The sequence below is a fragment of the Pteronotus mesoamericanus genome, unplaced genomic scaffold, assembly GCF_021234165.1.
Source record: "Pteronotus mesoamericanus isolate MK-2021 breed Mesoamerican mustached bat unplaced genomic scaffold, CSHL_Meso_final contig_20, whole genome shotgun sequence".
Lineage (NCBI taxonomy): Eukaryota > Metazoa > Chordata > Mammalia > Chiroptera > Mormoopidae > Pteronotus > Pteronotus mesoamericanus.
Window position 1 is genome coordinate 56,859,359 of NW_026555085.1, and position 14,127 is coordinate 56,873,485.

General features: G+C 33.7%; 1 protein-coding gene across 2 annotated transcripts in view; it reads right to left on the bottom strand.

Moving 5' to 3' along the window:
- Positions 1–14,127, bottom strand: part of ASCC3 (activating signal cointegrator 1 complex subunit 3) — a 314,121-nt gene that overhangs the window by 285,275 nt on the left and 14,719 nt on the right. For both annotated transcript variants that reach the window (XM_054569760.1, XM_054569761.1), the window contains exons 2-3: positions 11,097–11,222; positions 8,600–8,750 (exon numbers count right to left, since the gene is read on the bottom strand). In XM_054569760.1, coding sequence (XP_054425735.1) covers positions 8,600–8,750; positions 11,097–11,186 — 241 coding nt within the window. In that variant the 5' untranslated portion in view covers positions 11,187–11,222. The remainder of the gene's footprint in view (positions 1–8,599; positions 8,751–11,096; positions 11,223–14,127) is intronic.

Below are 14,127 nucleotides of genomic sequence, written 5' to 3' on the forward strand. Positions count from 1 at the left end.
AAACTATAGGAATGTAGAGTTTATTACAGGAATACAAAGGTCGTTCAATTGTTAGAAAATCTAGTAACATAATAACTTCCAAAAAAATTAAAGTAGGAAACATCGAGTGCAAAGTATGATGGCTACAAGTCGAGCACACACAGTGAACAAAAACAGACATGAGGAAGAGGCCAAGCTTTTAGCATTATCAAGCTGCTGTACTGGCGTGACACCAGGTGGCTACACTATACTCACCAGTGGGAACCTCTGAAAATTATGTAAATGTCTAAACACTATGCTGTATACCTAAAACTAATATAATATTGAATGTCAACTGTGATTGAAAAATAAAAATAATTTTTTAAAAAAGAGACAAAAAAGCTGCTCAATCCTACAGAGGGAGTTTGTAAAATGAAACAAACCAACGTGAGTTTGTCACTGCAGTAGGTTTTGATATTTGAGCTGAATACATTCCTAATACATATATTTAGGAATGTATAAATATGTCATAAAATATAAATAGTCATGAGAATACTAAATACCAATTTTATGATATTTAAGATTATTGATTACCAGAGACTAAGCAGACAGTTCTGACCATATTAGTAAGATTTTGTATCTTTGAAAAATATCTGGAGGAAAGGCAGCCAAGAGTTAAGCTGAATGGGAAATACATAGCTATTTGTTGTACTTTTTATTTTTATCAGTCTGAAATATTTCATGGAAATTGATACTGTAAAAGTGATACATTTTACCTTTTATTGAATATACTTAAAATATACATAGTACATATACAGCTCAAAGAATTATCATAAAGGGAACACACCTATAAAATTTGGGTAACTAAGAAAACAGAACATTATCAGCTCCCCAGAAATTCCCTTTCTCAAAAAGCCACTACCCTAACTTCTGAAACTAGAGATTAGTCACGCCTAGGTTTTCAATTTCATATATATAGAATCCTATCTGTTCTATTCTATCTGTTCTTTCGTGCTTGGCTTCTTTCAGTCAAAGCTATAAGATTCATTCACAATGTTACATGTAGTTATAGTTCCTCATTGCTAAAAGGTAGTCTATAAATCATAATTTATGCCACTATTTAACAGGGAATTGGATTGCTTCCACTTTAAGGCCATCACAAATAATGGATGCATGCCTCTTTTGTGTACATAAGCAGGCATTTTTACTGGATATTTATGTAAATATTAATGTAGGCATTTTTACTGGATATTTATGTACGTATTACTGGATAATATATATATTTGAAGTTTAACTTGTCCAACCACAATACATACTATGAAACAATTATTCAAAGCAGTCATGCCAATTTAAACTCCACCAGCAGTGGTTGAAAATTTTTGTTACATATTCTTGAGCCTCACCAACATCTGGCATGCCAGTCTTATTCATTTTAACCATTCTTATGGGCATATAATGGCATTTTCCTCATTACTAATAAGGTTGGGAATCTTCTCTTGTTCCTTGGCCATTCAATTATCATCTGTGAAATGCTTGTTCAAGGTTCTTGTTCATTTTTATATAGGGATTATCTGTCCTTTTCTTATGGTTTTGTAGTTCTTATTTAATGTACATACAAGGTTTCTGTTTTGATTATGTATGTTGAGACTATATGACTTGCCTTTTTACTCTCAAAGAATAAGACCTATGAATTTTAATGTAGTACAATTTACCCGTCTTTCCCTGTATGTGTGCTTTCTGTTTTGTTTAATAAATGTTTCCATATATAAAGACCAAGAAGGTCTTCTACATTATCTTTTAGAAGACTGTTTTGGGATCCATGGTCCATTTTACAATCTGCTTACAATTATCTGTATAGGTACCTGTTTTTCATATATATATGTATGTAAAATACATATATATATGAAATACATACATATACACACACACATAATATAAATATATGTATTTTTATATATATTTGACCCAGCACTAGGTACTGAAAAAAGAGCCACATGTCACTACTTCAGAACCTTCATGATAAATCAAGCAACTTAATATGTGTGGGTCAGTTTCTGAACTTTATTCCAGTGGTCTATTTGTCTGTCCTTGGACCAACACCTCTCTAAATTACTGATCTCTGTAATAAATCTTGATATCCAATAGACTAAGCTCTCTCTCTATTTTTCAAGGTTGACCTGGCTGCACTCTGCCTTTGAATTTCCATATAACTTTCATATTGTCAATTTCCACGCATAAACACACACACTCTCAAACACAAACCTGCTGAGATTTTAATTGGGATCACACTGAATCTGTATCTTAATTTGGATAAAAATATCTTTATAACAGTGAGTGTTACAATTCTTTGTATAGCCCTTCATTTAGTTTGGTCTTCTGTAATTTTTCTCAGTAATGTTTTAGTTTTCCATGAGAAAATTTTGCTAATCTTTAGTTGTTTACTTCTAAGGTATTTGATGGTTTTTTAAAATGCTTTTGTAAATGGCATTTTTTAAAAAATGCTGCTGGTATGAAGAAATAAAATTGATATTTATATTGACCTTGCTAATAAGTTCATTTTCTAAAAATACAGTCATGTGAATAATGGCAGTTTTTAAGAAATATTTAAGCTCTTTCTTTTTCTTGTCTTATATTAGCAAGACTCTGTAGTACACTAAGAAACAGAAGTGGTGATAGGCATTCCTGTCTACTTCTCTGTCTCAGAGGGGAAGCTTTTTCAATACTGCATTACTATATATATTTGACCTAGATGTTTTTCCATAAATACCCTTTATCAACTTAAGTTTCCTTCTATTCCAAGTTTGGTAAAAAAAAAAAATTTATAATTGGATTTCAGATATTCACAAAATGCTTTTCTTCCTCTACTGCCTAACCATGTGACTTTTAAACCTTTACTACTTTACATGAATCACACTATTTTTCCTTATTTTTGAACCCAAAATTAACATTTTGTGCATTCATGTGTTCCCTCTCTCATACATACATCTCATGGATTTTTTTTTTTTTTTACACTGACCCACTGAAGTATAATGCAGTTTTCCTGACACTTCACTACAAACACTGCTGCAAGCTCACATTCAATAATACCCAGCTCATATTCAAATTTCTATGATGGCTCCAAAATATCTTTTTAATTTTTTATTCAATATTCAAGCAAAGACAGTACATTACATTTAATTATTATAATCTTGTAACCTTCTTTAACCTGCAATACCCTCATACCTTTTTAAATGACATTATATGAAATTCCCCTGTAAAACCATCAAGGCATATAATGGGTTGGCCAAAAAAGTCCATTATGTTTTTTCCCGTACAATGACTATAGTAGTGCTTAGTTGTCTTTAACTTCATTCAAAACAATTTTGTTGGGTTGTATTGTAACAGCTGCCATATCAGCATTCATTTAAAAAAAACCTTATCAAAATTGGTGAATTTTTGTGCAGCCATTTTAATACTAAGATGGAAGAAAATACGCAAAATGTTTGGCATATTTTATTTCAAGAAAGGTAAAATCACAACTAAAAATGCAAAAAAAGATCTGTGCAGCATATGGAGAAGGTGCTGTAACTGATCAAACATGTTGAAAGTGGTTTGCAAAGTTTCTTGGTACTACTGACATTTCGGCCAAATAATTCTTTGTTATGGGGCTGTCTTATGTATTGAAAGACGTTTGGTAACACCCTTGGCCTCTACCCACTAGAAGCCAACAGCAGGAGATAGCCAGCACACTCAAAACATCCAATCAATAAAGTTATTGGTGAAAATGAAAAATGTGTGTCTTTTATTTTACAGAAAAAAAACCATACGCACTTTTTGGTCAACCCAAAATTTCTTTGTGTGAAGGTTTTTAATTACAGAATGAATTTCTATAATAGTCAAATATTCAGATTTTCTATTTCCTCTTTTGTCCATTTTAGTCATCTTAGTCCTTTGAATCTGTCAAAAGTTCTGCTCATCTTCTCATCCTCCTCTTTTTCATCTGGCCTCCTCTTCTGAAATAGTCACCTCCAGGAAAAAGTGGCCCAAATGCCAGGATCCCATTTTCTGGGTTTATTTCTGCTTTCAGATCTTGTCCCCATACTTCTTCATTGCTTTGGAGGTACTACGATGCAGTCAAATAGTTTTCTAGTTTTACAGTTTTTCTATTATTCTCAGCAGAGAATTGTTCCAAACTACCTTTCTGACAATTTATGGCAAGAAGAACTCTGAAGTTTTTTGAAATCGACAATTTTCAAGATAGCTGTTTTTCACAAAACTCCTAAAAAAGCCTCCTGCCTCATCCAATACACAACAGGCCTTTATTATTTTAAATGCCTACCCTTACTTCCATAGACAGAATTGCCAGATTCTACTAATATCATTATTTACCTCCTCCAGTCCTTGTTTTGCAAACTGCTTTCACCTTTAGTTTTGATTCCTCACTTTTCTATAGCATAATCTTATTTCCTTGACAACTCAAAAAACATAACAGGTTCCCAAATTCCCTGAACCACACTTTGTAAGTCAGTCGTGCCCAATCTACCTTGTGATTCATACTTTTCTTAAAGAAAAAGTTACTAAAGGTAAAATACATAAAAACATCAAAACCCAAATAAAGCAGGGGTTATAAATTAGAAAATGCAAAACAAATATGTCTGTATACGGCAAAATAATGTGAATACTGAAAAAACAAAAAACAAAAAAACATAAAAACAGTTCACTTATGGCTGAGTCCTGATTTGTGTCCAGACCAGAGTAAAATCATTAGATTACCCTATTCTGGCCTTGAGAGAGATCAGTTACAGAGCTGCCTGTGGAACTGTCAGGTCTTTCTACTGACCTTCTCACCATTCTTGAATCCCATTCTAATTTCTTTCTATGCTGTGAAAATCTTAAAACTCCTGTGATAATACAGGAAAATCAATCTCCTATAATAATAATTTAAAACTCTAAGCAACATAGATCTATGATTAACAAATGATACATTTTACTGACTGCCACTCTCAATCTTGGCCTCTTTATGTTCAAAAATGTCTTAATTTGAAGAACATAAAATGTATTGACAAAGTTTCACTGTGCACAGAACACAGGTTAATATAACTGTATTTCTCATTCGAAATCCATAGAGGAGGTAGCAATGTCTACAATGAGTATTTCGATAAACTAATAATAAGAGCCAAGAATACTACTGTTACGTAGTTTATAATATTTTCTCCCTACAGCTACATTTTAGTATTACAATAATCAAGAGGGAAGAATAAAATTGTAAATAGGTATGAGAATATAGTAAATATAAATCTAAGAAGAAAAAATGCTTTAAAATAACAACAGAAAGTTGCCACTTGTAAGACATTGTCCATACAATCATATAGGAATTTTATTTGGATTTTCAATACTTCATTTATTTACTGAACATCTACTATACCCCCTGTACCACATTAGGCACTAGAGTACAAAGATGCTATGATCCATGGAATTCCTGTATCATCAAGACATTCAGTCCATCAGGGAAGGAACAGCTGTAACAGTTACCCAACAATGAGGAAATACTCTAAAAAAAGTATCGAATAGATGATAACCTAATGGAACACTATTAATATTAGAAAGGAATAATAGGACATAAACGAAGACTAAGCCATTTCTTCAGAGATTAGAAGCATTTCCCCTGATGACCACAATGGGGAAAGTAATTGTAACACATACATGACAAAGGGGAAAAAACAATTAGCACTGTTGAGGAAATTAAGATAGTAAACATTGCACATGTCAGGAGTAAGGCTTGCATGTGACAAAAAGGAAAGAAATGAAACGGTACATTGCTTCAACTCATAAAGGAGCTTTTCTAATGTCCATTCTAAGGAATGTAGTCTAAAGAGTAAGCTGAGAATAAAAATGAGCTTAGCTTTGCTTTTTACCAAGATCAGTATAGTCACAGGGAAGACAAATAAGGAAAGAAGGCTGAGGCAACAGGTTAATGCAGTAGTTCAAACATCAGGTGGTAAAAGCTTCAATTAGAGGATGGTATATATGTAGAGGAAGTGTTTTTAAGAGCAGCTGAAAAATAGACTTGACAGAACCTGGAAAGGAAAGAATCTAGAATTTCCATCATGTTTCTATTTCAAAATCTGGGTACAGGCCTACCTTCACCACAAACCAACCATGGGATTCACTTCATCTTTAATGAGCCTTGTTTTCTTCACATACCAAACGAAGGGACTGGGCATTTTCCCTGATATCCCCACCAGCTTAAAATACCTATAACTCTAACTAGTCAATGTGCATGGTCTTAAACAAGTACCTCATATTATTATATCCTACTCAGTTAAAATGTAAGTGATTTTTCTTTTTACTTTATTCTCTTGCTCTACCTTTTTAATAAAATTACACCAAAAATACCTGTGCTAAAAGAGCAGTAAAAGAGAAATCACAAAGACATATTTACCATAAGACTGATCTTTTCAAAGCTGCTAGTTTTAATTACATTTCATGTGTCAGCAGTATTTCCATATTCTGGCCTCTGACTACAAGAAATGCAAAGAATCTAGTATTGCAGAAAGAATAGCTGACTACTAGTCAACTATTAGTTTCACTAACGTTAATAGTTATTTAACTTAAACATAGCATTAAAAAGTATATATAACAGAGCATTTACCTAAATCCAAACCTAAGATTTTATCTGTCATAAAAATATTTTTCTGCGACATTACATCTTAAAATAATCAATTCCTGAAACCTATCGGCCAATAGATTAGTCCCTGAGTATGAATCAGATGTTTCATGAACAGGCAAAACTCCTAGGATTATGCTTAATAACTGGTATTTAAAATAATGATTTTTACTTGTCAGAGATATGTGAGAAGTAGTCTAAAAGGCAATTTTTTTAAATCTTAATTTCTATATTGTTTATATAAAGAAATAATTCGGTTGTACTGGACAAGCTCAATATTTTACTACTGTTTTTGCTAAATATGAGGCATTTTTATAATGAAACTAAAGAAGAGGAAGAACACTACAATTTTTGAAAAGCACTTGAGTAGACTCCCGCATCTCCCGCTACAGGGCCTTAACATCTTAGAAATACAGTGGAGTTCAGAAGGTTAAGGTCCTAGTCAAGGTGATCCAGGCAGACTGGAGACTGCATTTTTTCAACAAACCTAACTGTCCCTATATTCTTAAAATATAAAATGTGACTATATGCCAAATGCTACCACAAATTTCATCAAAGTGAGCTCTATTTCCCCTGTGCTTCAGCAAACTCAAGTTTTACTAATGGCCTTGAACTTCAGAAGATCATTTAAATGCACAAACATACCTGGCATTCATTTTGTACTTTCACAACTTAAAATAATGAGAACATTAAACTCAGTATTATATTATAAACCAATGATAATTAAATGATATTGAAATATTCAAAAAATAAACAGATTTGATGAGCATAAATAAGAAGACTTTATGTGTATGAAATATCAGAAACACCCTTCAAAGCTGGTGTGAAAAACTGCCAACCAGCATATGGTGATGATTAAATTTTACCTCTACCAAGAAATCACCTGAGAAAACTTTTATCATTTATCAAGTGAAATTTAACTAAGACACTAAAATATGCAGGTACTATTCTAAGCACTGAGAATGGAGTATTCAACAAGAAAAGTAAGATCCCATTTTTCTTGAAACCTATATCTAGTGGCAAACACAGGTAACAAAAAAGCAAAATTTATCAGATAATGATAAAAATGTCCTGGAGAAAATGTTCCCAAGGATTGTAAGATAAAGAGCGACTGAGTAATAATCTAAGATTGGATGGTCAGTGAGGAAAGAACTATCTTAGGTGCATTTAGAATAACAAGAAAGGATCTACCCACTCTGAGAGTAGGGTGGAAGAACATTCTCAGCACGGGAAACAGAAGTACAAAGACCCCAAAACAGGCACCAACTCAGTGGGTCTGAGGAAGTAAGAAAAGGCCATGTGCCTGATGCCCAGTTAGTGAAGGCAAGGATGAGTTGCAAAAGAAAGAAAAGTGGATGCCAGATTACACAGGACCAGAGTATTTGTTTAAATCTCTTGTAGGTAACAAACCTGAATGAGAAAAATTTAGAACTATGTTTTTTAATTATCAGAGTCAGAAATGTGATAAGTTGTCAATGAACAAACTAAAACTCAAATGTTTTACCAGAGTCATTATTTTGTTTTCAACCTTGAGAAAGTAACATGAGTTAAGCATATAATTACAATCTTTAATTATAATTTCTGCCAAATATCAAGTGATGAGAATGTGAGTGTATAACAAGACGAAACAAAGTTCAGCTTCAGTGTTGCCCCTCACTATGTGCTAGATGAGCAGCTGTAAGATAATGAGCTACATGACTCTTAATGTTTCCTTCAGGCTACACTGAAGTTTTAATTTACCCTATCCTTGTTTCAGTAAGGCAGTGGTTTTCCAGCTCTAAATTCCTATAAATCCTTTATGTTTGATTGTACTAGTAATAACATGTTTACTTCTACCTCCCTAACTCTATCCTAAGCTCCATAAGATGGTCTTTCATTGATTATGAATACTTGCTTGGAAATTTCAACCTTTCACTCTAAAATATATAATTTAAAAGAAATGCATTTTTAAACCTTAGTGGTTTTCTAATAAACAAAAACAAAACAAAACTATACCTATTTGTTTTGCAGCCTGCAATATATCTTTTAAGTCTTCATTTACACTTTGCATTTCACTCTTCTCCAGTTTTTCATTAAAAAATGTTACTATCTTCTCCCATGTCAGATCCAAACCTACAATTTGTTCATGAAGTTTAGACCGCTTTATCTGAAAGACATAATACAGAGACATAATGGTTGAGAGTTTTCTCAAATCCATCACTTACACCATGTTTTGCATTACATTATACAACTTGGTACCACCTACAAGAATTCAAAATTTTATCTATTCATCCAAATTTACAGCTCCCAGAAGGAGTCTTATTTGAATAAGATTTAAAAGAATCTTATTTTTTTTAAAGATGTTTAATAAAAGCTTTTTTTAACCATTTTAATCACAATGAATAATTATAAAATTATTTTCCTACAGCAAAATAAAAAGCAAAATGTTCTACATTCAAATGACATTAAGTAACATCCCATGTACCTCTTTTCTATTTTTCCTTTGTTTTTAACAAAGCTTAGACCGTATTGCATATTGTATATAAGAACTTATGTTATGCTTTTGATGAAAGGCATTTAAAAAAATTAGAATCCTATGATAAGTTCAATGTATTCAAATTAGCATTGCTTTCCTAAGAATGATCCTAGAATAGGATAGGCATCCAGGAGGTTCTTATCCATACATACTCTTTTCTTAAGATTATAAATCATTAATTTCTGAAATAGAAACAGAAAACTGAAACAGAAAATAACAAATGTTTACTCATCCCACTAGCCTTGATAAACTTCATAAAGCCATTGAACTAATGAAAAAGTAGTGGGTCACACAGAAAATTGTAGTGTTCCTCTTGGTTGTACTGATAATATTGAATAATTCACTATTACTTCCCTGCTTCAATTTCCTAATTTAAAATGGAGCTAATTAATCTGGGTTTAAGAAGAAAATGGGCAAATGTAGATATAAGATTAACCATAAAGTGAATTGTCACAATGGGTCACACTACATAAAGTTAATCTCTTCTCTCCCTTTTGTATATGTTTGATATTTCCAAAGATAAAAAGTTAAATTAAAATGAAGCTCATTATATCTGCCACTTTCTTTCCTCAGGGGGAAAAAGGTATGTAAAACCCTATAAGAATAAATGAAATGACATGGGATAAACATGTAATCCTTGTCACTTTCAAATTTTAAAATCTTCTGCTGTATATCTAATATATAAGCCCCTGTAAAGAAACTTCGCTGGGTGAGGAGAGGAAATAATTCCAGTTTAAGACAGCAATAATTAACTGTATAGAATATATCCTTATTTTAATTGTTATGAAAATGGAAAACAGCTCCCATCCTAAAAAAGATTATTTTGTTGTAGCAAAATTCTTTATCACCTTTAGAGGAAAAAATCTACCTAAAGTCTGTTACAAATCTTTTCCTCCTAGCATCAATCTGTAAGTAAAGATATTAATTGTAAAACTGCATAAGAACTTTACTTTTTTATTTATGGATTTTTTGAGAGGGGGAGAGAGAGAAACATCAATTTGTTGTTCCACTTATTTATGCATTCATTACTTGACTCTTGTTATGTGCTTGGGAATCAAACCTACAACCTTTGCATATCAACACAGCGTTCTAACCAACTGACCTTCTCAGCCAAGGCTCTACATAAGGACTTTAAGTAATAAAGTCTACCCTATTAACATTGTTAGGAAACAATGTATGTAAACAATGTTAATATTCTATAATAGAGCCAAATTAGGTCAACAAAGTGATTGTTGTTTTTTTTTTTTTTAAAGTATCTTTATTTATTTATTTTTAGAAAGAGGGGAAGAGAAGGAGAGGCATCGATGATCAGTTACCTCTTAACATACCCCTAACTGGGGACCTGGCCTGCAATCCAGGCATGTGCCCTTGATTGGGAATCGAAACTCCAACCTTCCAGTTTGAAGGCTGGCGCTCAAAACACTGAGCCACACCAGCCAGGGAGTGACTGTTACTTTATAAAAACAGCATAGGGCCAGTTCCTTTATATACTATAGTATATGACTCATTCCTTCATTAAGTATAGTTCATATACTTACAGGACTATAAATCCCACAACCAATTTTAAAGACCACACTGAGGTCAATTATGAGAACTGATATACTGAGTTTGAAAGAGTAAAATTCGTGTATCTGTTATAGAACATTGTTTCTCTCCATCAAATAAAAATTGTACCAGAGACCTAAAAACTTAAGATAATCCAGGGGTAAGTTACTGGACTGAATTACAAAATTAACTATGGCAGGATCCTTAGCAACAGAAAAATTAACAAAGGATTCAGTATTGTAGTTCTGATTATCCTCTTTAACAATATAGTTGTATGGGCTTAGATAAAAATCCCCATTAAAAAACATCAGTATATACATTCCTCTTAGTAGATAAAGCATACTACTTTAATCACACAGAACTGAGAAAAAGAATGTCAAATATTTGTCCACATGCTGTTTATAATGGTTTCCATCTTTAAAAAAAAATTACCTTTAAGTCAGCTACTTCTTCATTATAATTATCTTGCTTGGTGACATTTGAAAAGGAGCGCAAGGCTCCTGTGAGCCGAGGTAACGTCATCTATTAATTCAATCAATGATCCATACAATGAGAAACCTGAAAGTGAAAAAAAACAAGATGATATTTATCTGTTGGGGACAAGAAGGAGAGAGAATCAAACTCAACAAATTGACCTATAGGAGAAAGGAAAAAAAAAAGTTCCAATGTTGAATAATTCTCCTGACACATTTTGTACCCATTAAGGTTTTTATTTTCGTTGTTTAATAGCACACTGGCTATCTTTGGAGAAAGGGAAATGAAACAAACAAAAACATGTGTGTGGGCACTACTATAACATTCCTTAAAAATGAGTTCTACAGACTCCCAAGAACAGGTTTCAAATAATGCATTACCACTGATAATAATACTGAAAGGAAAGAAAGCGCTTGCCCATCTTTTCTTCAATTTTGTTTTATGGTCACTTATTTCATTTCACATCTCCTGTGCTTTCGGAGTCACACTGCTTTTTTTTAACATTTTTTTTTTCTCTCAAAAAAGTATGTTTGCACGTAAGTGCATTTGCATTAGTGGTTCTCTGCCTGGAATACTCTTCCAATGTTCATATAGCTGACTCCTTGACACACAGATCTTGGCCTGAAAGATCTGAGAGGGGACTTTCTTGACCAATCTAAGACAGGGCAGCTACTCAGTTAGTGTCTGGCAAAACACAAAATTTCAATTCTCTTTTATAGCACTAATTAATATTTGACATTTACTTGTTTATTTACTTATGTGTTGTGTTACCTGACAAAGAGTAAGGTTCATGTTTTTGTCACTCAATAATTACTTGGTAAATAGTAAAAGGCAGAAAAAGGGAGAAAAGGAGACAAGGGTAACAGGGAGACTGAAGAACAGAAAAGGAAAGAATTCAAGTAGCTGGGAAAGGGAAGAACTCCCAGGGAAAGAAAGAAGTCAGATGACCTGATCTAATCTCCTTGTTTACATGCTGACAAGTAACTTTCCGGCAAATAGATTAATAATATTCACTATGGGAGGTGTCTTTATCTATGGAATACTATGAGTTTATCCTGGTTTAGAACCATTTATTACTGGCTCCCTGGAGAATGTCATGTAGGCTATGCAAGTCTTTAGGGCAGTTCTCAGGAATATTTTGCCCTCTATGGGTCATTTGGCAATATCTGGTGACATTTTAAGTTGTCGCAACTGGAAGAATACTAATGGCTTTTGGTGGGTAGATGCCAGAGATGCTGCTAAACATCCTATAACACACAGGATTGCCTCCCAACAACAAAGAATTATCTAGCCAGTTTGCCATAGCAGGCACAGTGGTGTAACACAAACAATTTTTAAATATGCTATACCTGACTATTTAGTCAGGGGCAGTGATCTCTTTTCCCTTAGATGTCAAATAAAAAAATGACAACACCGAATATGACAACAGCCATCTGGTGGTGAATGAATCAAAGTTATACCTTTTTTTTTTTTTTTTTTTTTTTTGGTCAGATGGGCAAAATACGTATTTTTTGGTGTGCCACAAGATTTTAGTAATTAGTTTATGCGTGCCATGAGGTGAAAAGGATGAAAATTGCTATCTAGCCCAAAAATATCAATAGTGCCAAAAATTATGAAACTCCATTCTAGAGTAGAAAATAGAGGTGTTTTCTAACATAGGTACTTCCCACAGTATGAAAAGATCCACAGGCTCCTATTAAGAGACCTCATTGGTTACTTTGGGCAAAAAAAACATGTGTCCAATATGGGAAGGGGGCCATACAGGATGTTTCAAACCACTCCCTGCTTCGATTGCTTATATCCTTTAAGTTATTACAAAGTTTAATACTTGGAAAAATCTCTGACTCCTATATTAGAATGATTAGATATAACTGTGTGAAATGTTTATCAAAATAAGCATTAAAAATAATGGACTATAATATGATATGACTAAGAAAATTTAAAGTACAATGTTTAAAATTAAAAATATATACTTGATTTATTTTTTATTTATTTTTTCAAATACATTTGTCTATGCCTACCCCCAACCACTTTCCCTTGCCCCCTCCCTCCCTTCCCTCCCTCAGGTCTTCCCCTTTGGTTTTGTCCATGAGTCCTTGCTATATGTTCCTTAACTTTCCTCTTCCCTTCCTTTTCCCTGCCCCCCTCCCTCCTTCCCTCTTGTCTCTGTTGGTTTCTTTTCCTTTCAGTGCTTCTGCTCTTATTTTCCTAGCATCTTTGTATTGTTGGTTAGGTTCCACTTAGAGGTGAGATCATATGGTATTTGTCTTTCGCCCCCCGGTTTATTTCGCTTAGCATAATGCTCTCCAGTTCCATCCATGCTGTCGCCAAGTTTAGTAGTTCTTTTTTTCTTTCTGCTGCGTAGTATTCCATTGTATAAATGTACCATAGGTTTTTAATCCAATCATCTACTGATGGGCACTCAGGTTGCTTCCAACACTTGGCTATTGTGAATTGTGTTGCTATGAATAATGGGGTGCATAGGTTCTTTTGTACTGGCGTTTTGGTATTCTTAGGGTATAGTCCCAGCAGGGGAATCACTGGATCGAAAGGCAGTTCCATTTTCAGCTTTTTGAGGAAACTCCACACTGTTTTCCACAGTGGCTGCACCAGTCTGCATTCCCACCAACAGTAGCCTACTGTTCCCTTTTCTCCACAGCCTCGCCAGCACCTGTTGTTTGTTGATCTGTTTATGATGGCCATTCTGACCGGTGTGAGGTGGTACCTCATGGTGGTTTTGATCTGCATTTCTCTGATGGCTAGTGATGCTGAGCATCCTTTCAAATGCCTCTGGGCCCTCTGTATCCCCTCCTTGAAAAAGCGTCTGCCCAGGTCCTTTGCCCATTTTGGGATTGGATCGTTTGTCTTCTTGGAGTGGAGTCGAGTGAGTTCTTTATATATCTTGGAGATCAAACCTCTATCTGATGTATCATTAGCAAACATATTTTCCCATACGGTTGGCTCCCTTTTCATTTTGCTGATGTTTTCT